The sequence below is a fragment of the Onychomys torridus genome, chromosome 8 (assembly GCF_903995425.1).
Source record: "Onychomys torridus chromosome 8, mOncTor1.1, whole genome shotgun sequence".
Lineage (NCBI taxonomy): Eukaryota > Metazoa > Chordata > Mammalia > Rodentia > Cricetidae > Onychomys > Onychomys torridus.
In genome coordinates, this window is record NC_050450.1 from 85860178 (window position 1) to 85887648 (window position 27471).

General features: G+C 50.4%; 2 protein-coding genes and 1 non-coding gene across 3 annotated transcripts in view; 1 reads left to right on the top strand and 2 right to left on the bottom strand.

The window, feature by feature from the left end:
* Positions 1–742: 742 nt before the first annotated feature.
* Trnan-guu lies at positions 743–816 on the bottom strand. The gene has a single exon. It is a non-coding gene; the product is annotated as a tRNA-Asn (tRNA).
* Positions 817–1621: 805 nt separating this feature from the next.
* On the top strand, positions 1622–12176 carry Psmb3 (proteasome 20S subunit beta 3). The gene is made up of 6 exons (XM_036194432.1): positions 1622–1720; positions 1984–2168; positions 6207–6314; positions 9351–9528; positions 11007–11101; positions 12059–12176. The coding sequence occupies exons 1-6, from the start codon at positions 1718–1720 to the stop codon at positions 12105–12107; spliced, it is 618 nt and encodes a 205-aa protein (XP_036050325.1). The 5' UTR covers positions 1622–1717; the 3' UTR covers positions 12108–12176.
* Positions 12177–13507: 1331 nt separating this feature from the next.
* Positions 13508–27471, bottom strand: part of Pip4k2b (phosphatidylinositol-5-phosphate 4-kinase type 2 beta) — a 29264-nt gene continuing 15300 nt past the window's right edge. The window contains exons 4-10 of the mRNA XM_036196141.1: positions 25733–25885; positions 23576–23722; positions 22083–22121; positions 21508–21621; positions 19187–19445; positions 18730–18833; positions 13508–17284 (exon numbers count right to left, since the gene is read on the bottom strand). Of these exons, the coding sequence (XP_036052034.1) occupies positions 17204–17284; positions 18730–18833; positions 19187–19445; positions 21508–21621; positions 22083–22121; positions 23576–23722; positions 25733–25885 (897 nt within the window). The 3' untranslated portion in view covers positions 13508–17203. The remainder of the gene's footprint in view (positions 17285–18729; positions 18834–19186; positions 19446–21507; positions 21622–22082; positions 22122–23575; positions 23723–25732; positions 25886–27471) is intronic.

The following is a 27471-nucleotide window of genomic DNA, read 5'->3' on the forward strand; positions in this document are numbered from 1 at the left end:
AACTCTTCCTTCTCTCCATGTTGTCTGTATCCTACCCTGTCCTCTAGCTGGTAACTACTCACGGGAGGGTCACTATCAGTCATAAATCAGGTTCCCAACGGGCAGGAACCTGGGACATCAAGGCAGGGACTGTCTCCAGTGCATACTAGGCCTATGTAAGGATGAGATGCAATGGCCGTTGCTTTCATGTACAGCTTTACCTCTGTGTCCTTTACACCTCTCCCTCCTGCAAACAATACCCGTCCGTCTCTGCATCTATCTCCTCATTCTTCTTAATGGCTCTCTTTGCCTCTCTTTGGGGGCAATCTTACCCTACTCCCCTACTTATGTCCGCTTAGACCTCCCTCATTGTGTGCCTCTCTCTGTAGATCACAGCTAGTTTCTTCCTCTTTCGCCTCTATCCCCGAGATTTCTTTCCTGACTTTCCACCGGAACAGATGTACTACTTCAGGTTTATATCGTCCACTGACACAGACAATGGAAAGCTGTCCAGCCAACCTCCACAGCAAATTCACTCTTAATCCTAGGAAAAAAGCATCGTGAGACATGACAATGAGACAGAAAACCTGCCTTCGGCTTTTCAGTAATCTAGATTGGGGATAAAGAGTGGTGAACGGCGGTGGGGAGTCGTTAGGAGAAATCCTTCATTGACCACAACGAATTTCTAAACACTCTCGGTACAGAGTTTGGCTTTTGAGCATTTGTGATTTTTTTTTTTAAAGGGCGCACTTAAAAATACAACCGTCCCTGGGTGGGCTCGAACCACCAACCTTTCGGTTAACAGCCGAACGCGCTAACCGATTGCGCCACAGAGACGGTGACAGTTGCCTGTGAGTCTGAGAGCCGAGTCAATAGGAGCGACCGCGATGTGGCGCAAGAGCAGCGATAACGCAGACACAGTAGCTTTTCCAGCGAAAGAAATCCGACCCCGGAGAACAGGGAGTCGTGGCCGGAGAACCAAGGCGGGCTGGATTCCGGAGGGGAAGGCGAGGGACACGCACGTCCCACCTGGGTTGCCCTTCTATGTGGATGGACACAGAACGTTCCTCTGTAGCGTGAACGGAGACTTAGGGCTACGTCAGTCGACCTGTAGGAATGGGGGTGACGACTCCCAAAGCTGAACAATCTGTAGCCCACCCCCACCCCCCTCTGCAGTTGAACCCTCGCTGCACGAAACCTCGCTCGGCTTCCCATTCTGCAATGAATGAGCGCCGTGGGTGTTCGCAGCTCCGCCAAGTGCCCGGTACACAGTAGGGATTTGTGAATGAATACAAGAAGTCAGCTAGCTTGAGTAAAATGCCCAACTCCCACTGCGCCCCAGCAAGCCCGGGGACACCCTCTGAGCGCAACCGAAGCCCTACAAGGCCGCGTCCGCAGCCCACGTGTTGCCAGCTCCGCCCCTTCCCCGGGGCGGGCCGGGGGGGAGAGGACGCCCGAGTCCAGGTCCGCCAAGATCCCAGCATGCCCCGGACTGCAGGCTCTTCCGCACTCAGGGTGACTGTTCACTTTCCGCTTTCCAGACCTCGGTTTTGGTGTCTCAACCAAACTATGCATATTTGTGACTGACGGGACGCTTATCCAATAGAAAGCTGAACTGGTCAGGAAGAGTCGGCCCATCAGCCAATGGGGGAGACCCGGCGAGAGCGTTGGCCCAGAGAAAGCCAGAGCCGGTTTGCAGGAATTGCAGAGGCGATCGGAGTCCTACTAGAGCGCAATCATGGTGAGCTTGGGGAGTGGAGGGAAGGAGCCTGGGATGGGAATTGAAAGCATGGATGGGTAAGCCTTGAATGTGGGACGGAGAGGGTCTGGTGGTCAGTAGAATGTGCATGGCAGGACCGTGCGGATGAGTGCGGTTCCTGGGTGCCCCACCGGGCCGATCTCAGGGCTGGAGCTCCGGGCTTCCAGGCGCCTCCGGAGACTGGGCGGAAGGTTATGTCAACACTTAGCTCCACGATCTGAGCCCCTTGATGTGTCTGTTTCCAGTCTATTATGTCCTATAACGGAGGGGCCGTCATGGCCATGAAGGGGAAGAACTGTGTGGCCATCGCTGCGGACAGGCGTTTCGGAATCCAGGCCCAGATGGTGACCACGGACTTCCAGAAGATCTTTCCCATGGGTGACAGGCTCTACATAGGCCTGGCCGGGCTGGCTACCGACGTCCAGACAGTGTAAGTGTCCCAGAGCCCCGCCTTCACCCTGGTGTCTTGGTTGACCACCTGTCTTGAGCAGCCTGATGTGAGCCACCTGCCGAACACTAGCACTACTGGACCCTGTGGGAAGCATCCTTGTCAGGGAATCCTTTAATCTTGGTCTTGATATTACTGGCTAGCTGTCTCATTCTGCAGATGAAGACATTGAGAGTCTCAGAGCCTTTTATTCAAGATGCCATTAATGAATGCCTGCCGGATCCCAGTGCAGGTTTCTCTGAAGCCAAAGGCTGTGCACGGTCCCTAAAGCACTAGGTGGCCGACAAAACAGACATGACAGAGTGATAACTAACCCTGGTGAGCTGGTAGGCTTGAACTGCCACTTGCCTTGTTGACAGGGGTTATGTGGTTTCAGAGTCTGAAAGGGGAAGCAAACAGGTCGTGGTTTGTGATGCCTGAGCATGGGGTTTAGGATTGCTGTGGTTGGTGATCGGGGAAGCAAGGATGGGACTTTAAAAAATGAAATACGGAGCTGGGGTGGTGGTGGTGCACGCCTTTAATCCCAGTACCTGGGAGGCAGAGGCAGGCGGATCTCTGTGAGTTCAAGGCCAACCTGGTCTGCAAAATGAGTTGCAAGACAGCCAGGGCTACACAGAGAAATCCTGTCTTGAAAAACCAAAAGAAAAAATGTCTCTTTTATGTGTGTGGGTATTTTGCCTACTTATATGTCTGTACCACATGAGTGCCTGCAGAGGCCAGAAGAGGGCATTGGACATGGACACACACACACACACACACACTCTGCATGCACACCTAGCCTGAGTTGCAGATGATTGTGAACCAGTTATGTGCTGGGAATAGAATTCAGTTCTTCTGGAAGAGCAGTCACTGTTCTTAACTACTGAGCCAGCTCTCCAGCCCCTATATTTTTTCTTATTATTATTTTATTGTGTTTGTATGACCAGGTGCCACATGGGTGTGGAGGCCAGGGGACAACTTGCAAGTTGGTTCTGTTTTTCCATCATGTGGGTTTTAGGAATTGGACTGGGCAGGCTTGGCTTTAGGTGTTTTTACCTGTTGACCAACTCACTGTCTTCAAGGATGGGACTTTGCAAGTTGTTGCTGACCCGACCGGCCTCAGTGGCTGTTGTGAGGCCAAAGAACGATTCATTCATTTATTCCTTGAGCATTGAGGTCAAGGGTCAAGTCTCTCTCTTTCTCTCCCCCTCCCTCCCTCCTGGTACTAGAAATTGAAACCAGGATTTTAAATGCTTAAGCATGTGATGTGCTGTTGAACTGTATCCTCAGGCCCAAGCCCCCATGTCCTTTTATTACTATTATTATTAAAAGATTTATTTTATTTTGTGTGGATGGGTGTTTTGCCGCATGTATGTCTGTGTGTACCAACTGCATGTTGTGCCCTGGAGGCCGGAAGAGGTTGTTGGATTCCCCAGAACTGGAGTTGCCGAAGGCTGTTAGCTCATATGTAGGTCCTGGGAATTGAACCTAGGTTGTCTGGAAGAACAGCCAGTGCTCTTACACACTGAGCCATCTCCCCAGGCAATGCCCCCCCAGGCCCCTTATTTTTATTGTTTAAATGCAATACAGCCCACCCTGTGTGTCTAAAGGTTCTGCATCAGATTGAACTAGCTTGGATGAAAAGTATTCTGCTGGAATGGGGCTGTGATTCGATGGTGGAGTATGTGTTTAGTGAGCATGAGGCCCTGCGTTCATTCTCTACCATTAGGGAAAGAAAAGATGATGGTGGTGGTTCATGCTTATAACCCCAGCATTAGGGAGGATGAGGCAGGAGAATCACACCTACCTCAAGATTTGCTGGATTACCTAGTGAGTTCCCGGTTAGCCTGGGCTACAGAGCTAAGTGGGGCAGCTGTGAATTTGGAGGAAAAGATTGCATCTGTACTAAATATACTCAGACTTTTTTCTTGTCAGTACTCCCTGAACACTGGGGTAGAAGGACCATTCACATGGCGTTTCTGTTGTTTCAGAACATAGTAACCCAGGGGTGTTTAAAGACCCAGGGGACCATTGCATATTAAAAAATGATTTGAGCCGGCTGGTGGTGGCACACGCCTTTAAATCCATCACTCAGGAGGCAGAGGCAGGCGGATCTTTGTGATTTCAAGGCCAGCCTGGACTACAAAGTAGTTCAGGACTATACAAAGAAACCATGTCTTGAAAAACAAAAAAGTGATTTGAAAACAATGCCATTTCCTATGAGGAACATCTAATCTAGTGCCTGAAGTCATCAAGTGACATTTCCAAGATGGTTCCTGTTGTGAGCATCTTGTGACTGAGATCCAGCAGTTAGGACTGTTGCGGGGAAGATGGTGAGGGAGTTTTGTTGTTGTTTTGTATTTTTCTTTTAAAAATGTATTCTTCTTTTATGTGCATCGGTGTTTTGCCTGCATGTATATTTGTGTGAGGGTGCTAAGAAACAAACCCGGTCCTCTGAACCGCTGAGCTATCTCTCCAGCTCCGTTTTTGGCGGGGGAGATTCAAGACAGGGTCTCTCTGTGTAGCCTTGGCTATCCTGGATCTCACTCTGTAGACCAAGCTGACCTCGAACTCACAGAAATCTGCCTGCCTCCATCTCCCAGGTGCTGGGATTAAAGGCGTACCCCACCACTGAGGGGGCACCCCACCTTTTTTAAATTAAATTAAATTTTATTCATATGAGTGCTTTGCCTGCATGTATGTCTGTGTACCACATGTATGCCTGGTGTCTGAGAATGTGGTGAGCATCCTTGTGGGTGCTGGGAATTGAACCCGGGTCCTTCACAAGAACAAGCGCTTTTAACCACTGAGCCATCTCTCCAGCCCTGATGGTGATTGATTGATTGATCTATCTACCCATTTATCTTCCTCCCTCCCTCCTTCCCTCTCTCTCTCTCTCTCTCTCTCTCTCTTTCTTTCTCTTTCCTTTTCTGTGCCACTTGTTTTTTTTTTTTTTTTTAGCTGAGGATCGAACCCAGGGCCTTGTGCTTGCTAGGCGAGCGCTCTACCACTGAGCTAAATCCCCAACCTCTGTGCCACTTTTGAGGAGCTAAGGCAAGTCCTCCAAAGGGGATAGATTTTGAAGTTACACCTCAGGTGACATGTTGACTCTGGGGGAGCAGAGTCTAGAGGGACAGTATGTGTGGGGGTGGGGTGAGGGGGCGTGTTGTAAGCTGCACCTGGAGAGCTGAGCCTTATTTTTTGCAGGGGACCAGGGAGAAGTCAGAAAAGGAGAGGAAATGGAAGGCAATATAATATGGCTTAGTGGGTAAAGGTGCTTGTGGCTAAGCCCAGTAACCTGAGTTCAATCCCTGGAACCCAGATGGTAAACGGAGAGAACTGACTCCCTACAAGTTGCCTTCTGACCTCCACATGTCCAATACACATATACATAAACATGTGCACACACATAAACAAATAATAAAATAACAACAACAAAGAGAGGAAGAAGAGGGGAGACAGTTGGGGTAGGATTTCTGGGGAGGAGGACATGAGACCCAAGCAGCAGCAGGTGCTGGCGTCCTAGAGATGGGAAAGAAGCTTATTTGGGATCTTTTTTTTTTTTTTTTTTCTTTTGAGACAGGGTTTCTCTGTGTAGCTTTGCGCCTTTCCTAGAACTCACTCTGTAGCCCACACTGGCCTCGAAGGCGTGCTTATCGGGACTCTTAAAGTCTCAAGAACACAGCGTCCTTTGCTCTGTCCTCTGTCACTGGGTTTGCCTGCTTGCTGTGGGCAGCAACTCCTTATTCTCTTGGCCTCAGCTTCCTTCCCTATAAGATGAAATTAAATTCACCCCGAGACGCTCCATTCCTGTGTCTTGGAAGCCTTGTTTTGTTTAGTATGTGTGGCTGCTATGGTTGGTTGGTTCTATGTGGGGACTATTCTGGAACTCTGGAACAAGGCATCTATCTTCTCATCAGTGAGTACAGCACTGCTCCATCATCCCTTGGTAGGGACAGAAACGGTGTCTCCTCGTGTCTGTGCAGGTTGAAGACTAGATGACTTTTACCAGTGACTCATTCTCTGCTTCTCCTACCCCAGTGCCCAGCGCCTCAAGTTCCGGCTGAACCTGTATGAGCTGAAGGAAGGTCGACAGATCAAGCCTTACACCCTCATGAGCATGGTGGCCAACCTCCTGTATGAGAGACGGTGAGTGGAAGCAAGGTGGGGGTGTGGGGGGGACAGTGCTTAGACACTTAGTCGGAGTGCTGTGGGGACAGTTTCTCCCTGGCTTCCTTCCTTTCTTTCTTTCATTTCCCACCTTGCCCTCCTTCCCTCCCCTCATTTCTTCCTGTCTGAGACAGTGTCACTCTAGCATGGCTGGCCTGGAACTCAGATACACCAGGCTGGCCTGGAGTTATCTGCCTCATGAATGCTGGCTCAGCTCACAGAACCTGTCTTCACAGCCATTCTTTTCGTTTGTTGTTTTTGTTTTTGATTTTTTGTTTTGTTTTGTTTTTTCGAGACAGGGTTTCTCCATGTAGTTTTGGTGCCTGTCGTGGATCTCGCTCTGTAGACAGAGATCTGCCTGGCTCTGCCTCATAAGTGCTGGGATTAAAGGTGTATAAAGGTGTGCGTGCGCCACCACTGTCCTGCTGAGTCCTTATTCTTGTAGTGGACCCAGGTTTGATTCCCAGCACCTACAGGACAGCTCACAACAGTCTGTGACTCCAGTTCTAGGCGATCTGGTGCCCTCTTCTGGCTTCTGTGGGTACTGTATGCATGTGGTGTACAGACATACATACAGGCAAAACACCCATACACATAAAATAAAGATAAAAATCTTTTAAAAAAAAAAGTTCAAGGTCATCATATATCAAAAGAGGATGAAAATTTTAAATATCTTGTAAAATTTGATTCTCAGGAGGTTTGAAAAACTCAGGATCATGATACTTTTGGCATCCTTGGCACCCACACACATTAAAAAAAAAGGGGGAAAGAACTTTGTATCAAATTATCCTATTTGACCTGGGCATGGTGACATCCATCTGTCATCACAGCACTGGGTAATTCCAGGCAGGAGGATCAAGAGTTCAAAACCAGCTGCATAGGAAGTTGTTTGTTTGTTTGTTTTAAGGTTTTTTTCTTTATTGTGTATAGTGTTCTATATGCCTGCAGGCCAGAAGAGGGCACCAGATCTCATTACAGATGGTTGTGAGCCACCATGTGGGTGCTGGGAATTGAACTCAGGACCTCCGGAAGAGGTTAAGAGCACTGCTTGTTCTTCTACACAGGAAGTTTTTAAGATTTATTTATTTATTTATTAGGTATACAGTGTTCTGTCTGTATGTATGCTTGCAGGCTGGAAGAGGACACCAGGTCTCATTACAGATGATTGTGAGCCACCATGTGGTTGCTGGGAATTGAACTCAGGAACTCTGGAAGAACAGCCAGTGTTCTTAACCACTGGGCCATCTCTCCAGCCCATTAAACTTGTTTTGTTGCGCCCGTGCCCCCCCCCCTCCTGGGTACATGGACAGAACCTAGCGAGGCCTTGCACACAGACTGCACACGTGTTCTACTGCTCTGTCTTTTGCCTTCACCAAACTCCTCCTCTTTTATTTTTATTTTTTTCCTTTAAGTATTTCTTTTGTGGTGATGGGAGTTAAACTTAGGGCATCTTACCTGCTAGGCAAATGCTGTACCTCCGAGGTCCAGTTTCAGTCCTAAATCATTTTTATAGCGCCATTACTGATGACCATGTCCTCAGACATACTGCTTGTTCAGTTTAATCCCCAGGACTGGGGCTGGAGAGATGGCTCATCGGTTAAGAGCACTGACTGCTCTTCCAGAGGACCTGTGTTCAATTCCCAGCATCCACGTCACAGCTCACAACTGTCTGTAACTCCAGGATCCAACACCCTCATGCAGGGAAAACATCAATGCACACAAAATAAAAAAAAAATAAATTATTTTAAAAAAATCCCCAGGACCAACCTCCAGTGCCTATACACTCACCCCCTGTGCACTCACCCCCTACACACTCACCCCCTATATACTCACCCTTACACTCACCCCCTACACACTCACCCCCTATATACTCACCCTTACACTCACCCCCTACACACTCACCCCCTATATACTCACCCTTACACTCACCCCCTATATACTCACCCTTACACTCACCCCCTACACACTCACCCCCTATATACTCACCCTTACACTCACCCCCTACACACTCACCCCCTATATACTCACCCTTACACTCACCCCCTATACACTCACGCTCACACACTCAAGTGCTGTAGACCATCAGGTAGCACTCGGGAGGCAGAGGCAGATGGGTCTCTGTGAGTTTGAGACCAGCCTGGTCTACAGAGTGAGTGCCAGGACACAGAAACCCTGTCGTCAAAAACAAAACAAACAAAAATACTACAAACCAAGGAGACACACAGGAAGTTTCTCCTGGGATTGGCCTTTCTGTCTTGACTTTTTTGTTTGTTTGTTTGTTTGTTTGTTTGTTTGCTTTTTGAGACAGGGTCTCTCTGTAGCCCTAGCTGAACTAGATATCACTATGTAGACCAGGCTGGCCTCAAACTCACAGAGACGATCCTGCCTCCCAAATGCTGGTATCGAAGGTGTGTGCCACTATGCCCAACTTGAACCTGTCCATTAAGATCCTTTTTTTTTTCTTTTTAAAGATTTATTCATTTAGTATACAGAAGAGGACACCAGATCTCATTACAGATGGTTGTGAGCCACCATGTGGTTGCTGAAAATTGAACTCAGGACCTCTGGAAGAGCAGCTAGTGCTCTTAACCTCTGAGCCATCTCTGCAGCCCCCCACTTTTAATTGTTAAATTTGTTTTGCACTACTGGAATTCTTGGGCTCTCTGCATACTGGGCATGTGCTCTGCTGGTGAGCCACACCCTAGCCCAGTCTCAAATCCTTTTCTAGAGAAGTAGAGGTGTAAATGCACAAACAGAGAGCATAATCATGGTGGGACTTCGCCTAGTAATGAAGATGAGAAGCAGAATTCTCAAAGACTAGCGAGCGAGGGCGGGAGGGTGGGGAAGAGAAGGCAGAGAGGAGGGGGTGAACACATTTAGAACATTGCCGGAGAGAGGGAAGGGTCTGCACAGGGTTAGTCAGAGTGAAGGGATGTTTCCAAGCCCCTCCCTTGCTGGCCTCCCTTGTCGGACAGACGTGTGTGAACTCTGGACTCTCTCTCACCCCGGCCACAGGTTTGGACCCTACTATACAGAGCCTGTCATTGCTGGGTTGGACCCGAAGACCTTTAAGCCCTTCATTTGCTCTCTAGACCTCATTGGCTGCCCCATGGTGACTGATGACTTTGTGGTCAGTGGTACCTGCTCCGAACAAATGTATGGGATGTGCGAGTCTCTCTGGGAGCCCAACATGGTAAGTGAGCAGCATCCATCCGCCCATGGCCATTACAGACAGATGTGTCTGTGCAGCAGGAATTGAGGGGAAGGTGTGGAAAGAGAGCAGGCCACAGCTGCTGCTCCGTTTGAGGGTTTCCAGAAGCCTCTGTTGACCCGCCCTGGTCACATGCTTATTACAGCATCACACTAGGTTTCTCGTCCTCGTCCATTGCAGGCAGCACCAGTGTGAGCCTGGAGCTGGGTTTCTGAACTCGAAACCCTTCTATTTCAGCCATTTTGTTTGGTTGGTTTTGGCTTTTGAGACAGGGGTTCTCTCTGTGTAGCCCTGGCTGTCCTGGAACTCACTCTGTAGACCAGGCTGGCCTCAAACTCACAGGTCCACCTGCCTCTGTTTCCCTGGGTGGAAACCTATTCTTACATAAGTGAGTCAGCCCTGTTCTACCTCCATTCACCTCGGCTGTGAATGGGAGCATTCCTCAGACAGGGTATTGAGTGGGCTGGAGAGATGGCTCAGAGGTTAAGAGCACCGCCTGCTCTTCCAGAGATCCTGAGTTCAATTCCCAGCAACCACATGGTGGCTCACAACCATCTGTAATGAGATCTGATGCCCTCTTCTGGCATGCAGTCAAACATGCTATATACATAATAAATAAATAAATCAAGGGAAAAAAATTAGAGCTGCACTTCACAGGGAGGTGCTGAAATGTGGCTGTTCTGCTCTGCAGGCTCACTGGAGGCCAGGTACAAAGTGACTTCAAGGGCTTAACTGCCATTAACAAGGCAGGTCATTCAAATAGTTGTTCAGACACATAGAGGGGGAGGAGGAAGAGGAAAAAGCAGGCCTGGGGGCCGGCAGAGTCGCCTGTACTGGGTGGGGTTCAGTGAGTTGAGAGTGCCTGTAAGTGGGAGAGTGTGTGTGAGATGAGGCTGAGGAGTAGGATGGGACCTTCAGCACCCCGCCATGATCAAATGCTTTCCTTCAGGGAGAGGAACCTGAGGGTCCAGGCTACAGCTGCTGAGACCGGTCACTCATCTGCAGGAGATGCTGGGGTCCTGACTGGGGACAGGAGGGAAGCCAGAGGCAAGGCAGGGAGTCCAAGATGGAGAATTGAGGGGAAGGGCTGGTCTGAGGCGTGTGCTTGTAAGATTGCGTGGGCTGAGTTTAGAGGTGCCCATGGGACATGCAGGACCATCTCGGGCTGCAGAGAAGTCCAAGCTCTAACCTGGCAGAGACACGCTTCATTTTACAAGGGGACTGAGGCTCTGACAGAGGATGTCATCATGACACTTGCCCAAGGTCCCACTGTCAGGTTTGAAGTGTTCTTCATCCTGTTTCTTCCTGAGGAAGGAGCTGAGGAGGTCCCATATCCAAGGAACCATCATCCCTCACACCAGGCATGGCAGGGCCCAGAGCAGGGCAGCTGGAGTCCAGAAAATAGGAGGGTTGAGAAGGAGGAACACAGCCCAGGTCTGAAAGCTTGACTCTGTTGGCAGGATCCAGAACACTTGTTTGAGACCATTTCCCAAGCCATGCTGAATGCCGTGGACCGGGATGCCGTGTCGGGCATGGGCGTCATTGTTCACATCATGTGCGTATGAGTTGGGAGAAGTCTAGAACCTTCACAGACACTTGCGCCCCTCCTCTGCCCCTAGCTTACCACTGACCTCGGAAGCCCTCACCAGGTGTCAGGGCAGAGGAGCCTCTAGAAGAAGCAGAGCATGGTGACAGGCGGGGACATTTGTATTCTAGGCTCTGGGGAGGCGGGGACAAGAGGATTTTGATTCAAGATTAACCTGAGCTAAACAGTAAAACCCTGTCTCAAAAAAATAAGAGATGGGCATGAAAGGAAGGAGGGAGCCAACACAGGCCCAGAGCCCCAGAGTCGATGCTTTACCACAGGAGGCGCTAGGTGCTGCTCAGGCCCTCCAGCCCTGTTGGGTGACATTTTGTGACCCTAAGTCTCCTCACAGGGGACATTTCTTCCCTAACAGTGTCCCCAGAGTTTCAGGGATGACCATGGGAAGTAGCTTCCTGCAGACTGAGTGGCTGGTGGCCCTCCATCCTCCACACGCCTTCCAGTCTACAGCCTGGAACCCTGTGCATGGTTCACATCCCATATCCCATGCCCTAGCCAGACCTGAGGTGCTCTCTCCCAGTTTGTTCAAGGCTGTCACCAGGAACCTGATAGAATGGCATAGTGTCCCCTTTCCTAATGGGTCCTGCTTACGCACCATGAAAAGCAGAATTGAGTGGCCCAAGGTTCTTGAGTCTACTGCAGTGAGAGATGGGTGCTTGTGAAGCCACCTGTTCTGTTGGCCGGGGGGGGGGGGGGGGGGGGGGGGGGGCGCTCCACTCCTCTAGGTGTTTCAGTCCAGCCCAGACCCTCTCCAGAGAAAGCTCCCCTGCCCATGCCTCCTAACAGTCCATAGGGCAGCAGGCGCCAGACAGCCTTCCCCGTTCTTACAGCTAAGGGTCAGGGGAGGCAGGCAGAAGAGAACAGTACACATGATTATTGGTGTGTGTGTGTGGTTTTCTCCCTTGGCAGTGAAAAGGACAAGATCACCACCAGGACACTGAAGGCCCGGATGGACTGACCCCATGCTCTGGTCCCAGCTTTCTTTTGTTGTTTTTCTTTTTAATAAAATTGCTTTTCTTCCACTCAACTTGACTTTGTTCCTGTAGCTTTGTCCCCACAAGGGACAGGGTCCAGTACAGAGCTACTTTATCTCAGCCCTCTTTGGGGCCTGAACCCAGGCCCTTGGACATGCTAAGCACACATTCTGCTACTGAGCTATCCCTCGGCCCTGTGTTTTCTTTTGGACTTGCCTTGCTTCATTGGCACAAATGGGACTTCCTACTGGTCACTAGTGGATGCCTGCGCTGGGCTGGGCTGGTCACTCACCAGTGTCCGAGTCCGCTTGCAAAGTGGTGTTGCCAGGATAGAAACCAGTGTTTCCATCTGACCCCCAAACCTAGACCTCCTTCACTGACCTCTTGGCAGTCTTCCACCATCTGTCCATGCTTCGGTGGAATCTGGCCAAGGACCCATGACTACTGATCCAGGTCAGTATTTGTCTGCAGTTCATCACTGGGGTGGTGGGGCGCAGTCTCCTCCTTCAAGATGATTTCATTCACTACTTGGAGTACTCTCTGGCTCACTAGCTCATGAAACCTGCCTTAGATTCAGTGTCCCAGTAAACGGATGTTCACATGGTTCCCAGGTAGTCTCCGAATTGTCTGCAGGGTCCATCCAAACTCATTCCTGGTTTAAAATAATTTTTTTGTACTGCTGGGGGAATCAAGGCTTTCAATGTTGGGCAGCATTTTACCACTAACCACAGCCCAGGCTTGTGTCTGCCTTCCAGACTCCTGTCTTCCTTTGCAGGGTTGGGATTCTAGAAACACAACCGTGGTGGCATTTGGCTGCTCCCACCCCCCTTTTTAACGTCCTGAATCAGAAGGTCTGGGGTGAGCTGAGAGTTTTGTTTCTGAATCTCAGGAGCCACTGATAACGGCTGGTCCAGATCCACACTGAGAGCTACTAAACTTTTGTGTGCTTGCACACACTTGTGCGTGTGCTGGGGATGGAACCTAGGACCTTGTACGTTCCTAGGCAAGCACTCTATCACTGAGAAACACCCCAGCCCAAGTACTAAACTTTAAGGTACAAGTATGTAGATGGGTAGCTGGAGGCATCCAAGGATGCTGTATTCGAAACCACACAGCCAGTTGGGGTACACGGTTCCTAGCCATTGTCTATCCACAGCTGAAGTGAGGAAGGGGCAGTGGTGCATCCTGGGCATCTGGTAGGCATCCCACCCAGTGCTGGGAGCTTAACATTGCTCATTTATCGCATCTCCAAGTGGGCTGCTACCATATTGCTTCTCCAAAACTTACACTGATTTTGCCTGAACCGTCTCTAAAACAGGGACAAAAATAATTCTGATTCTGAAGAGGGGTAGGCTACATCATCGAAGGATTCACATACCAGATGTACACAAAGCTTTCTGAGTTTTATTTCGTCCTCCAGTTGGAGATTCATTTTAACACGCATGCATTTTAAAACAGTAACGGGGCTCGAACTGTTCAGAGCAGACATCAGACAAACAAGCACAGGGGTGAAAATTCCTATTTTAAAAAAATGGAACTTGCAGCCAGAAATGGGGAAGTCACATGTGGTGGGTGGTACTTTAATCCTGCGGTCCCAAAGGTGACTCCAGACTTCATTCACATTTTGTGTGTTTGGCGTTCTGACCTGCTGCTGAGATGTGCTGAGCAGACGTGCTTCCCCTAAATGTATGGGCTCTCCTCACCACACAAAATGGCTGTGGGCGAGTGACAGTCTCTTCTAGTGTCTCCCCAGCCTTTCTGGTGTCTCAACCCGTTGAAGGACAGCCGAGTCTCGTTTCCCCTTGAGTCACTCTAAGTGGCATATTTCAGAGGAGGACAGGACCATGGCTGGCAGATTTGGGGCAGCTGTCTAAATGTGTTTCCCTTTGGGCCCCCACCCCCCTTACTGCCACAGAGGTGAGGTCTCTAAACTCAGGAAGCCACAAGCCAGGGCTCTGAGGGCTGAGTGCACTGTCCTTTGTGCCCGACATACTTTTGAGTAGGTCAAGACTTGAAACAGCTAATGCTTTTCCCCTCTCAACCTGAACTGGTAAGACAACTGGGGGTGAGGTCGGCTACTAAGAAAGGCCTGGGTCTTTGGTCCACCTCTCAGGCAGGCCCGGCACACTGTGAAGAGGGGAGGGCTTGGCAGGACTCCAGCCTCTCCAGCCTTGAGCACTGTCAGGGGACCTGTTCAGGCCTGAAGCCCAGGATGAAGAAAAGTGATGGGCGAGGGGGGGAAGAGCTGCCTGTGGGGGACTATAGTGCCACTGAGAACAGCCTGGGGGCCACTCATGGATGGCGCCAGCCACAGACCAGTAACCCCTGAGCTAGATAAGGAGAGATTGAGTACTGCAGCAGAACCGCATTCCTTGCCCGGCCCTGCACATCCCTGACACAGGGTAGGGCTCAGACTGGAACAGCCCGTGGCCATTACTTAGTGTCTGTTAAGAGTTTCCATAGTACCCCTCACTTTAGCTGCATGTGAGATGTATGTTCTCAGCTTCACACTTTCCACAGGAGGGATGGGGAACAGAGAAGTTGTGACTGGATGCTCCGCTGTGTCAGGATGAAGAACTGGGGAGAGGATCCCTTCCCTTTCCCGAATCGTCTGGGTCTTAATTCTTAAAGATCTATTCCTGGAAGACCCAAGGTGATTCTGGATGCCATAAGATGGTCTGGCCGATCTTCATGGCCCTGAGGAGTGAAGTTAAGGGTCTCAACACATGCTGTCCAGAAAGTGAACGGTGGGACTCAGAAAAGAGGGAGCAGGGGTGTGTGTGTGTGTGTGTGTGTGTGTGTGTGTGTGTGTGTGTGATCACTTTGAGACTGATAGCATATTTTTGCCACAAAAAGGAAGAAAACTTATATGAACCAAGATAAATAGCTTTTAAACATATGAATGCCAAAGGAATCAGGGCCAAACCCGAGGTTTTGAAGACAACACAGAGAATGACCTTTTAAAAAACAATGTCAAGTCCACCAAACCACAGCTCAAATATTTTGACCCACTCAACAATACTGTCAGGAAAACAAAGAGCATTTGAAACAGAATGCTACCTCTCAAAATTGTAAACAATATACAAAAAACAAAAACAAAACCCCCACAAAACTCAATGTTAAACAAGTTAGATCCCCGTAGTTGCTTTGATAAGATTGTTACACTTTTCATACGCAGGACAATAGGATCAGCCTCGGCTTCCAAGCTTGGGGTTACTGGGAGCAGATGCAGATTTTTCACTCTTGATTGTGAGGTGGAGAAATCAGTCCAGACATTATTCCTATATAACCCTCTCCTAAATTAAAAACATTTCTCCATGAACCACGTGGTTCTGGTACTTCCCCAAGACACTTCTGGGTTCTGATCCCCAGAACTTGACCTATACTCTTCTTGGGCAGGAGTATGGCGCCGACCTGCCTCACCAGGAGGGCTTCCACCCAATGTGGCAGCTCAAGAGAAAGAAGCCGACTGCTATCTCGCTTCTTCTCTCAGTGCTGGGTATGGAGGACCACACAATGGCTCCAGCTCCCACAGCTGAGCTTGGCTAGCTTGGGAGGCAGTCACAGGAGTCCTCTATTCACCCGAGACAGTTCCACAAACCCGCTTCACATCTTTGGGGTTATCTACAAATTCTCCATCTCATCCTAAATTCCTGATTCCTTCTGAGGGGTTGGGAGGAGATAGGAATGTACCTCTCCCAGTGCAGGCCAACAGGGCCATTTTTCTTCCTGGCCACCAGTTACTCTGGTGGCATCAGAATTACTTGCGTAGTTCCCTTCTGAGGCACTGGGCCGGAATCCTGAAGGAGACTGCAGGATGTTGCTCTTTCCGAGGAGGCCTGTTGGCAGATCCCAAGTTCAGAAAGGGTAAGAGGGCAAGGAAAATCAGCCCTGAGGCTGGGGGTGGGTCAAGCCCCACATCTGGCCTCCAAATAGGCTTTCCTGGGTCACATCCTCAAGTGGCTCAAGCAACCTTGGGTGGAGCACCTTGCTGGCTGAAGCTATCCAGGTGGGAAATCACAGGCACAGGGAGCCAGACACCTACACGGTAGGCTGGGGCTTTGCAGTGGTGTCTCTGCAGTGAGCACCCAGGGACGGAGGGCTCTGCCCCTGACCATATGCTAGTTACAGGTGACTGCACGCCAGAGGTCAGGAGTTAGGATATGGATGATGCACACGACCCCGTTTGATACGTATTAGTTTCTGGGATTCCACTGAAACACAGGGGTCCTGATAAATGCGAAGAAGCTTTCTAGTTCCCCTTGAGCCAGTGGGAGGCAGGCTTGACAGACATCACAATTCCAGGTCCGAGGCGCAGGTGGCTGGGGGGTGGTCACTGGGTTCTTTGAGAACCAGCTGTCTGAGGGCCCAGCTGCTTTCTGCTCACTCATCATCTCATGAAGATGAACCTGTTCCCCTCTGAGGCCTCGGACTCTGGTCCAAGACGTTGGGGTCAACCCGCAATGTTCTTCTGTGAGGACAGGATGGAGGAGTGAATGTAACATTTCACTTGGATCCCAGGTGGAAACATGGAGGGAGCTATGCACAATACTCCAGGAAATTAAAAAGTCCTTCTGGGTGAGATCAAAACATGGCTGACGGAGGTGTCTGACCTCCTCTCACGGTGTCGGAGCAACTGTGCCGGTCTTAACTGAAGGGAACTGAGAGCCTGCTAGGAACAGGGAGGTGGCTAGGGTGATGACACAGAGCATTAGAAATAGCAAACCTGGGGCAATGAATTTCAGAAACAAACCCAAAGAAACCCACAAAATCATCTCTAGCCCCAATGTATCACCAAAGGTTACAAGATATCAAGAGGGGAGCCCATTTAACCAGGGACAAAGGGGCATATCAAGGGTGAGCAGGAAGTAAGGCTACATCCTGTGAGCACGCGCACACACAGCACGTCCCCCTCCCTCCCTGCTAGAACTGCTATGTGTCACAGGCTGCAGTCCCTTTACTAAAGCCCTCTGCTCCCCCTCTGCTCCCCGCCCTCCCTTCTAGCCCAAATACACCCTTTCCCTCTCCCGATCCCCGACCCCTTGTCCAGCAGTCTGGCCCTGGCAGAAGGCAGAGATGACTACGTCAGGATGTTGGACATGAACTCGTTGAAGCGTTTAGAGTACTGCTCCGGGTTCACAGTGGAGATCTCAGCCCCTGCCTGGAACACACAAGATATGATGGTCTCGGGTCAGATGCTCCAACTTAACCAGAAGACCAGGGGCGACAACTGAGAGGTACTGAGTCTTCTGGAGCCTTTCTATTTGTTTATTTTTCTTTTTAAACAAAAAGTAAACAAACAAACCCACTTAATCTTAGAGCAGTGGTTCTCAACCTTCCTAATGCTGCAAGTCTTCAATACACTTCCTCATGTGGTGGCCCCAACCATTAAATTATTTTGTGGCTACTTCCTAACTGTAATTTTGCTGCTGTTATGAATTGTAATGTAAATATCTGACATGCAGCCTCTGTGAAAGGGTTGTCTGACCCCCAAAGGGGCTGCAACTCCTAGGCTGAGAACCACTGTCTTGGACAAAGAAACAATTTTTCTAAAGCTAGTTTTTGATGTGTGGCCTATGCTAACCTTGACTAAATAGTCTTCCTGCCTCAGCATCCTGAGCACTGATGCTAACCTTGACTACATAGTCTTCCTGCCTCAGCATCCCGAGCACGAATGTGTCATGAGCCTGTTATTCAGCATCAGGGATTACCACGCTGGCAGGCCACCTCAGGAAGTGGCTTATGTGTCATGTCAGGGCTCTCCTGGCCCACTCCTCTGACTGATGTACCCACTGAAGTGGTAGAGAGGTTAGGAGCAATGTGTGGAGAATAGTGGCCACCAGCCTACGGGGAGCAATGTGTGCACGTAAACAAGGCTATTCTTGGCTATCTGACAAGATGCACAACATGCCCAGCAGCCCTGGGGAAAAGGACCTGGCAGCTCAGGCCCAAAGGCCAGACAGCTCCAGGGAAAAACAAGTTGTTTATTACCTGGCTAGGTGAGGAATGGAGCATACAGGAAGGCAGTAGGGAGCACAGGAAGGCAGGAGGGAGCACAGGAAGGCAGTAGGGAGCACACAGGCAGGAGGGAGCACAGGAAGGCTGTAGGGAGCATACAGGCAGGAGGGAGCACACAAGAAGGCAGTAGGGAGCACAGAAAGGAAGTAGGGAGCACACAGGAAGGCAGGAGGGAGCACACAGGAAGGCAGGAGGGAGCACACAGGAAGGAAGTAGGGAGCACACAGGAAGGCAGGAGGGAGCACACAGGAAGGCAGGAGGGAGCACACAGGAAGGCAGGAGGGAGCACACAGGAAGGCAGGAGGGAGCACACAGGAAGGTAGGAGGGAGCACACAGGAAGGCAGTAGGGAGCACAGGAAAGACAGTAGGGAGCACATAGGAAGGCTGTAGGGAGCACAGGGAAGACAGTAGGGAGCACATAGGAAGGCTGTAGGGAGCACAGGAAGGCAGGCAGGCGCTCTTCCTCTCTTTTAGGAAGAAGGGCACAGGCACAGTCCTGGAGAAGGCCAGGACCGCCCTCGCAGGCATTCTGAGGAGGGTAGACTTACACCATTGGGCTGGGCCCTGGACGAAGACTGAGAACTCACCCCATGTTTCACTGTTTTGGCAGCATGTGCCGCTTTCTTCTTGGCATCATATGGTGTGAGGATGTCGATGATGGCCATGAAATAGACCTCCTTCTTAGGGGCACCTGTATGAGGAGACAACAGGTAGCTGGGGCACACTCATAACCCCTGGTTCCAAGGTTCTGAATCATTTTGGAGTCTGGGAGCAAAGGATTATTATAGTCCCATCTCCTTTGACTTTCAGCTACTCCGTGGGACCAGAGCAGCAACACAAAAGGTCTGTCCTTCCCGTGAATTGCATCTTATTCACCCACGACCTGAGAGAAGGAACCCCAGGGTCCGGTCCTCAGGGTGACCGAGGCAGGGGGTGGCAAGTCGGCAATGAATGAGGTGGGGATGCAGACACCCCACACCCAGCAGTGTACAGAGGCACTCGGGGCTGGCCAGGCAGGGCGGAGTGGCACAAACTCCCACTTACTTTCATGGCTTTTCATGGCGTAGACGTCGACCGAGGGGTCGAACTCGCCTGGTCCGAAGAAGCGGGGGAAGCTGAGGAGGTTGCCAGGGCTGTCTGGGGGCGTGCCGTAGGAGCAGAGCAGGCTGCCGCCCACCCCGTCATTCTCACATTCCTCGTCCTCTGCTCGCTCTTCCACCTCCATCTCCTCCTGCTCTGCCCGGTCGACATCGTGGATGCCCACCAGTAGACTGTAGTCCATGATCTTCAGCTGGGCAAGGAACTACGGAGGAGAGAACAGAAAGATGGCAGGGAGGGGTTCTATGGGATGTCACAGTAGCATCTGGAAGGAAAGAGAGCAATCTTTTCAATTCATTTCTACACAGGCTTTGGAACCGGAACAGGAAGAAGACACTGTTGTCTCTACCATGAGAATGGCGTCTAAGGGTAGGCAATCACCCAGCAGGACCACAGTGTTAAGGCTAGCAGTGGGGTGAGAGGACTCCCTGAGGACAGACACAAGGCTGTGGCTGCAGGGTGAAGAGGAGCTGGACAGGTACAGGCTGTAGGGTGAAGGTCAAAGTGTCTAGTGCTGGAGGGAGAGTGGCCAGGACAGTCTCGGAGAAGAGATATAAGGGCACACTGCACTGGGAAAGACGGATGCAGCCCAGCTGTCTGTCTCTCTGTCTCTCTCTCTCTCTCTGTCTGTCTCTCTCTCTCTCTCTGTTTTTGTTTTTTCAAAACAGGGTTTCTCTGTGTACTTTTGGTGCCTTTCCTGGATCTCACTCTGTAGCCCAGGCTGGCCTCGAACTCACAGAGATCCACCTGCCTCTGCCACCTGAGTGCTGGGATTAAAGGCGTGCGCCACCTCCGCCTGGCTCAGCTGTTTCTCTCTAACCACAACTCTCAAATGCTTCTGAGTCTAAACCCGGGTAGCAGGCCAGGATTCAGAATTTTTCTTTTTTCAGCTGGGTATGGTCACTCACAAATTGTTTTCCCAGCACTCTGAAGGCAGAGGCAGGGAGATCTACCAGAGTTTGAGGACAGCCTGGGCTACATAATATGTTCCAGGACAGCCAGGGTTACATAGAGAGACCTTGTCTAAACCTCCCACTCCCACCCCACCAAAAAAAAAAAAAAAAAAAAAGAGACCATCCCAAAACAAAAAAATTTTTTAAATGTATTTAATATATGGGACTAAGCTGAAGAATTCGCTCAGCAGTGAAGAGCATTGGCAGTGTTGGGTGGTAGTGGCGCACGCCTTTTAATCCCACTAGGGAGGAAGAAGCAGGCAGATCTCTGTGAGTTCAAGTCCAGCCTGGTCTACAGAGCGAGTTCCAGGACAGCCAGGGCTACACAGAGAAACCCTGTTGGAAAACCAAAAGAAAAACAAAACAAAACAAAACAAAACGAAAGGCACCTCCAGGCCATCACTCTTCACTGAAAGTCAAAACAAACCATGTGCAGCAGGGAGGAATTCTGGACCCTCCCCTGGGGAAACAGATGTCAGAGCCAGGGAATGTCTGGTTGGAGGACCTTAACAGCTGGTTTCCCATCACTAACGATAGATATATGAGAACTCCATGTGTGAGATGACTAACAAAGATACAAAGAGGAAGCAGTCCATACTGGGTTACAAATGCCCCACTAGTAAAACGATGTGTATGGTGGTTAGAAGGGGCCCATGTGTTTGAATACTTGGTCTCCAGTTGGTGGAACAGTTTGGGAAGGATTAGGAGGTGTGGCCTTGTTGGAGGAGGTGTGTCACTGAGGTGGGCTTTGAGGTTTCAAAAGACCTGTGCCATTCCCATCACGCTCTCTGCCTCCTGCTTGTGGGTAGATGTGAGCACTCAGCTGTTCTTGTTGACATGACTTTGCTCTGCCATCATGGACTCTCACGCTCTGAGACCATAAGCCCAGTTAAACACACACACTCTCTCTCTCTGTCTCTCTCTTTCAAAACAGGGTTTCTATGTGTAGCTTTGGTGCCTTTCCTGGATCTCACTCTGCAGCCCAGGCTGGCCTGGAACTCACAGAGATCCGCCTGGCTCTGCCTCCTGAGTGCTGGGATCAAAGGTGTGCGCCACCACCGCCTGACTAAACACTTTCTCTTATAAGTTGCCTTGGTCACGGGGTTTTGTCACAGCAACAAGAAAAGTCTACTACAGTGCCTGAGGAATGCCCATCTATCTGTACAAGCTTGAGGTATGACTCATCCCGACACCTCGGGTCCTGCTCACCCCACCACCCATTCAATGTACTCCTGGGAACAATAAGTTCCATTTTCTGCAGGTTAAAGAGGTTCCCAAACTGGGAACAGGATGAAGACAATGGTTAGGTAGTACCTCAACATCTCGCTTCAGTTTTTCCAGGAAGTTCTTTTTACTCTCTTCTCCCACGTGCAGCTTCTGCCCTTCATTGAGGAAGTCATTATCTTTGAACGTCGGCAAATCCTTGGCCTGGGAGAGCAAGAACACGGTCAAGTCAGGCAGGCTGCCTCACTCGCCCAGGTAGAATGGGCTATTCTGCTGGGAGCAGCGTGCAGAGACAGGAAGGGTCTTTAACACAAGATGCTCTGCGGGGGCAGCACAGGAGCCAACAGACTCAGGCATGAGACAGGCAACGACGGCCGGTGTGCCGTCTATCAGACAACGAGGACTGAGCTGAGCCGGGACTACATCAGAACGCAGGAGCCGCTAACTGACTCAGGCTGGACCATGGCCGCGAAGCCTCCTTCATCCCAGCAGAACCACAAAGACTCCAGCAAAGGCTGGGTATGGCAAGGACAGGCAGGTGCCTAATGACACCGACACTTCATGGTGACAGACTGCATGTGTGGGGGCTGGGCCGGGGGTCACAGAGGGGAGATGACAGATGGCCAATCGCAAGCAACCCTTCACCCTGCTCAGCACCAACATACCTTCTCCTTGTCACTCGCTTCTCTGGCAACTGTGGAACCCTGGAAGGAAAAAAGCCGTCAGAAGTCCTGCTGAGGCAAACTCCCTTTGCAGATACACATGTGTACAAATGGGAGTGCAGCATATATGCACATGTGTATAGGGGCCAGAGGTGGACATTGGCTATTTTCTGATTTTGTTTGTTTGTTTGTTTGCTTTGGCTTTTTTTTTAGCTGAGGATCGAACCCAGGGCCTCGCGCTTGTGCTCTACCACTGAGCTAAATCCCCAACCCCTGCTTTGGCTTTTTGAGACAGGGTTTCTCTATGTAGACCTGGTTGCCCTCGAACTCACTATGTAGACCAGACCTCTGCCTGCCTGCCTCCCTGGTGTTGGGATCTCTCTTTTTTTTAAAAAAACAATGTCTCTTACTGAACTTGGAGCTCATGGAGTTAGCTGGACTGGCTGGCAAGCAAGCCCCAGTGACCCTCCTGTTTCTGCTTCCTGGGATCAGAAGTGAACAACCCCGCACTTGGCTTTCACTTGGGCTCTGAAAGGGGCTTGAACTTTGGTCCTCACATGCTTTTACCTCAAGCACTTTGCCCACAGAGCCATCACCCTAGCCCCTGAGGCAAACTCCTTTGAACAAGCCAATGTACACTAGACACTTGTTAGTCAGCCAGTAAACGGAAGTAGACTGGCTGGGATCTTGGAGGAGCCAGAGGCAATCACAGCCCACTCCAGCCATTTCTTGTGCTGTGACTAAAAGGCACGGCAGATCTCAGTCAACAAGACCTCAGCTCCCACAGAACTTGCCTGACAGCAGTGGCCAAATCATGCATCACAATGGTGCTAAGTGGTACCAGGAGGAGACTGAACCACAGGGCTGGGCCTGGATGGTGGAGGGCGGCAGCGGCCCGGCCTTCTTCAGAAGGGAAGCAGGAAGTGTTTAGTTAGGGGGAAGAGGAAGTGTGGAGGAGCACAGGGCTGCTGGGAAGGAAACTGTTCAGACAGCATGTATGAAATCCTGGCCAGTGGGAGGGAGGGGCTTCGGGGAAACAAAGGAAGTGAGTGTGGCTGCAGCAGAGGGAGGGGACAGCAAGGAGAGGCTACAGAAGTCAGGAACAGAGCGCTCGGTTCACAGCCTTCAGTGCACCCTTCTTGGTGTCTAGAAATGCACTTAGGCTGTCACTCCATGGCATCTGGACAAAAGCCTGAGTGAATGCACCAGCACAGCCTGCCCCACTCCACTGCCCTCGGAGTCCACATCCCACTGACAGGAACCAAGAGCACCAACTGTCACACACATATGGTATACCTAGGGCTTAAGTAATCTCTTTATTACTGTCACCTTGACTTCCAACAGCCTTCGGTCTACAAGAATCAGGCACATCAACTCTAGGGTCGTCTATCTCGATAACATGTGTGCGACAGCCCTCCCCACACGTGAAGCTGGAGGAGCAGCCTTTCCCCACCTCCGAGAGACAGGGGACACACGGGGGACACAGAGCCCTTTACCTTGAGGTCGTATTTGCGATGTACGGTGAGCCGATGGCTGAACACGTTCCTGGTGACCACCATGTAGGTCTCCACACCATCCACGGTCAGGCGGTACATGCCCAGGAACTGTGGCAGGAGGGTATTGCCATGACACTCCACTATGAACTAGAATGGAGAACAGGGAGAGAGAGAAGGCTAAGGGGCAGGAAAGCACTTGGAATGATGGGAACTCTCCCAGGTCAAGACGCTCTCTGAGATTCTACCTCTAGACTAGTGGTTTTCAAAACAGGCTCTGTAGGGGCTGGAGAGTGCAGTGGTTAAGAGCACTGGCTGTTCTTCTAGAGGACTTCAGGAAAAGCAAGTAACTGTATGACCAAATGACCCACAACTCTGACTATAATGTGGTTTAAAAACCAGGGTTTCTGTTGTGACATCAAAGACCAGAAGTTCCCTTTACCATTTCCCATTGCCTGGTTCTCAGACCAAGTGGTTAACTTCCATTATAACTTAACTGGATTAAGAAGCACCTAAGAGGGAACCAGAGAGATGGCTCAGTGGTTAAGAGCACTGGCTGCTCTTCCAGAGGACCTGATTAGTTTCCCAGAACCCACAAGGCAGCTCACAACTGACTGCAACTCTAGTTCCAAGGGTTCTAACACTCTTTTCTGGCCTCTCTGGGAACCAGGCACTCGTATGGTACATATATACATACATGTAGCCAAAATACCCATACACATAAACTTAAATTAATTTTTTAAAAAGTACCTAAGAGCTGGGCAGTGGAACACATTATTAATTCCAGCACTCGGGAGGTAGAGGCAGGCAGATCTCTGTGAGTTTGAGGCTAGCATGGTCTACAGAGTGAGATCCAGGACAGAGAAACCCTGTCTCGAAAAACCACCCCCCCCCAAAGAAAATTACCTAAGAAATCAGTACAATACACCTCTGGGCACACAGGATATATTCCAGAGCCAATAAGACCTAAGGAATGACTGAATCTACCACTTGCTAATAGTGGGAAGGTAAGAGGTGGAGGAAGAAGGTAACTGGGGGCGTGTCCCCAGGAGCTGTGTCCTGCTCTAGCCACTTCCTGCGCATCCTTTCTCTGCTTCCCGCCTGCATGAAGTAAGCAGCTCTCCATGGCTACACAGTTCCAGCACTGTGATGCTCTTCCAAAGTGCAGCCAAGGGACCGGGTGCTCCGAAACCATAAGCCAACACAGATCCTTCCTCCTTCTTTTTATTTTTATTACATTTTATTTATTGAGTGATTTTTCAAAATAATTTATTTAAATTTATTTTATGTGCATTGGTGTGAAGGTATCAGATTCCCTGGAACTGGAGTTACAGACAGTTGTGTACTGCCATGTGGGTCCTGGGAATTGAACCCAGGTCCTCTGGAAGAGCAGCCAGTGCTCTTAACTGTTGAGCCATCTCTCCAGCCCTCTTATTGATTTACTGCACATTTGTAGAAGTCAGAGGACGCCAGCCTGGGCTACAAAGCGAGTTCCAGGAAAGGCGCAAAGCTACACAGAGAAACCCTGTCTCGAAAAAAAAAAAAAAAAAAAAAAAGAATCAGAGGACAACTTGTAGGAGCTGATTCCTCCCTTCCACCATGTAGACTGAACTCAAGTCATCAGCCAGGGTGGTCTGGATGCGAATGTCCCTCACAGGCTCAGATATTTGGATACATGGTCCTCAGATGGAGCCATTATTTGGGTAGGTTTCTGAGGTGTGGCCTTGCTGAAGGAAGTCCGTCAGTGTATGTGGGCTTTGAGGTTTCAAAGCTACACACCAGTCCTGGTTTGTTCTCTTGGCTTCCTGCTGTTCCAGATGCCAGGCCTGCCACCTCTACTCTGCCATCATGAATGCCAATCGTCTGCAAGTGCAAGCCCAAATACACTCTTCTAGAAGGAGCCTTGGTCACGTGATTACCACAGTAATGGGAAAGTAATCTATCAGGCTCGGTGGCAAACACTCTTACCCACAGAGCCACCTCATGGGCCCCAGATCGTCTACCCTTTAAACGGTGTCTGCCAGGTGTTTTGCTGTAGGAATGAGAAAAGGAACTAATGCGTGAGGAAGCCCCTGCCATTACCAGAGGGGACCCAGCCCGAGTGTGCTCTCTCCCTCTCCCCATCAGTCCTCCGCAGCCCAGGCCTGGGACTCACCATACCTGGTGGTATTTCTTTAAGATGTTGTGCATCTCAGCCACATCCTCACTTGACACAGTCTTGATGACAAAACGCCGGTCGTAGGTGGTGAGGAAGCGCGTGCCGCACCTGCCTTGGCTGTCGCTGTTGATGGGGGCACTGCGTGTCACTGAGTTCTGAGGAATCACAGTGAAGGCAATGGGTTCTGACGAGGAACACAGGACTTTCTTCGTTTCTTTCCCACAGGGCTTGGCACCTGCCGGGCAAGCTCCCGCTGCTGGGCTACCTCCCCATCCCTAAGATTCTGACTGCAGCTCTGAATCGTCGCCGTCACTGAAGGACTAACAAACACCAAGACAGAGGTCCCCAGGGTGGACCTTTCCTAACCCCCTTTCGCTTGGGGTGTTCACAGCCCTCTCTAAAATCTTCCTCCAGACAATGCGAGTTGTTCCTGCCCTTGACCTCAGATGAGGCTCTGTGTGTAACGTGTCTGTCCTGACCCTGAGAACTGCTCTAAAAACTAGAGCTGTGAGCGACTGGGTTCCCATCCTGACTCTCACAAGCAATGTGGCCTCGAGTGAGCCATTTACGTTTCCCTATTTGGAAGACAGGGAGACAGACCAAGAGGAGCGTCGGAGTCTCTCAGGTAAGAAAGCTCAGGAAAGAGTTAAAAGGCCGACGACAGGAAGCAATGGGTACTTTGCTATGCACGAGGTGCAAACACCTCCTAAGGAGAGAAGCTGGTCTCATCTCTCTTCCCAGCGCCTCTCTGGTATAGGCCTTGCTCATCTGTGTATGCTGGAAGGCCTAGGAGGCCCTGTGGCTCTGTCTCTGGTCCTCCTCATGACCTTACTCCCACTATGGTCAAACAGAGAAGCCCAAAGAGGGTGGGGTAAGTGAGTAGACAGGGGCATCTGGACTTTGGGAGGTAAGAGCAAGGGGAGATCCCTGCTGCCCAGGTTACTAAAAACACACCCACTGGGACCTGCAGAAAAGCTCTTGGCCCAGTCCTTTCCCAATCTCATGAAGTCCTACTCGGTCACTTAATACCTCACAAAACCCCCTGGAGGGGCTGGAGAGATGGCTTATCAGTCTGAAGTGCATACTGATCTCGCAGAAAACTGGAGTTTGATTCCCAACACTCAACTATAACTCCTACTCAAGGAGAATCCAATGCCTCTGACCTCCATGGGCACCTGCACTCACCCCCACACAGACACACTCTTTAATCTTAGCATTCAGGAGACAGAAACGGTGGCTCTCTGTGAGTTCAAGGCCAGCCTGGTCTACATAGCAGGTTCTAGGACAGCCAGGGCTACATAATTAGTCAAAAAGCCAAAATGAACAAAAGAATCCTGCAATATGAAGACGCAGGGCATGCTGGAGATTCTGTAGTAAAGGTGCTAATTAAAGAATGCCCTAGGGGGCTGGAGAGATGGCTCAGTGGTTAAGAGCACCGACTGCTCTTCTAGAGGTCCTGAGTTCAATTCCCAGCAATCACATGGTGGCTCACAACCACTTGTAATGGCCTCTTCTGGCCTGCAGGGATACGTGCAGGCAGAATACTGTGTACATAATAAATAAATAAATCTTAAAATAAAGAAAAAGAAAAAAGAAAGCCCTAGGCTCTCCTTCAACTTGATAAGCCAGACTTGGTTGACTACCATGGGAGGCCTTACCCCACTCTGAGGAGTGTTTGGGGGTAGAGTGGGAGGGAGGTGAGGAGGCGGGAGAAGGGGAGGGAGGGAGGGGGGAACTGGGG

Excerpts from the sequence above, each read along its gene's own strand:
- Psmb3 (XM_036194432.1), top strand. Across the intron at positions 6,315-9,350 it reads AACCTCCTGTATGAGAGACG|GTTTGGACCCTACTATACAG; the intron begins GTGAGTGGAAGC and ends CCCCGGCCACAG. Across the intron at positions 9,529-11,006 it reads CTCTCTGGGAGCCCAACATG|GATCCAGAACACTTGTTTGA; the intron begins GTAAGTGAGCAG and ends CTCTGTTGGCAG.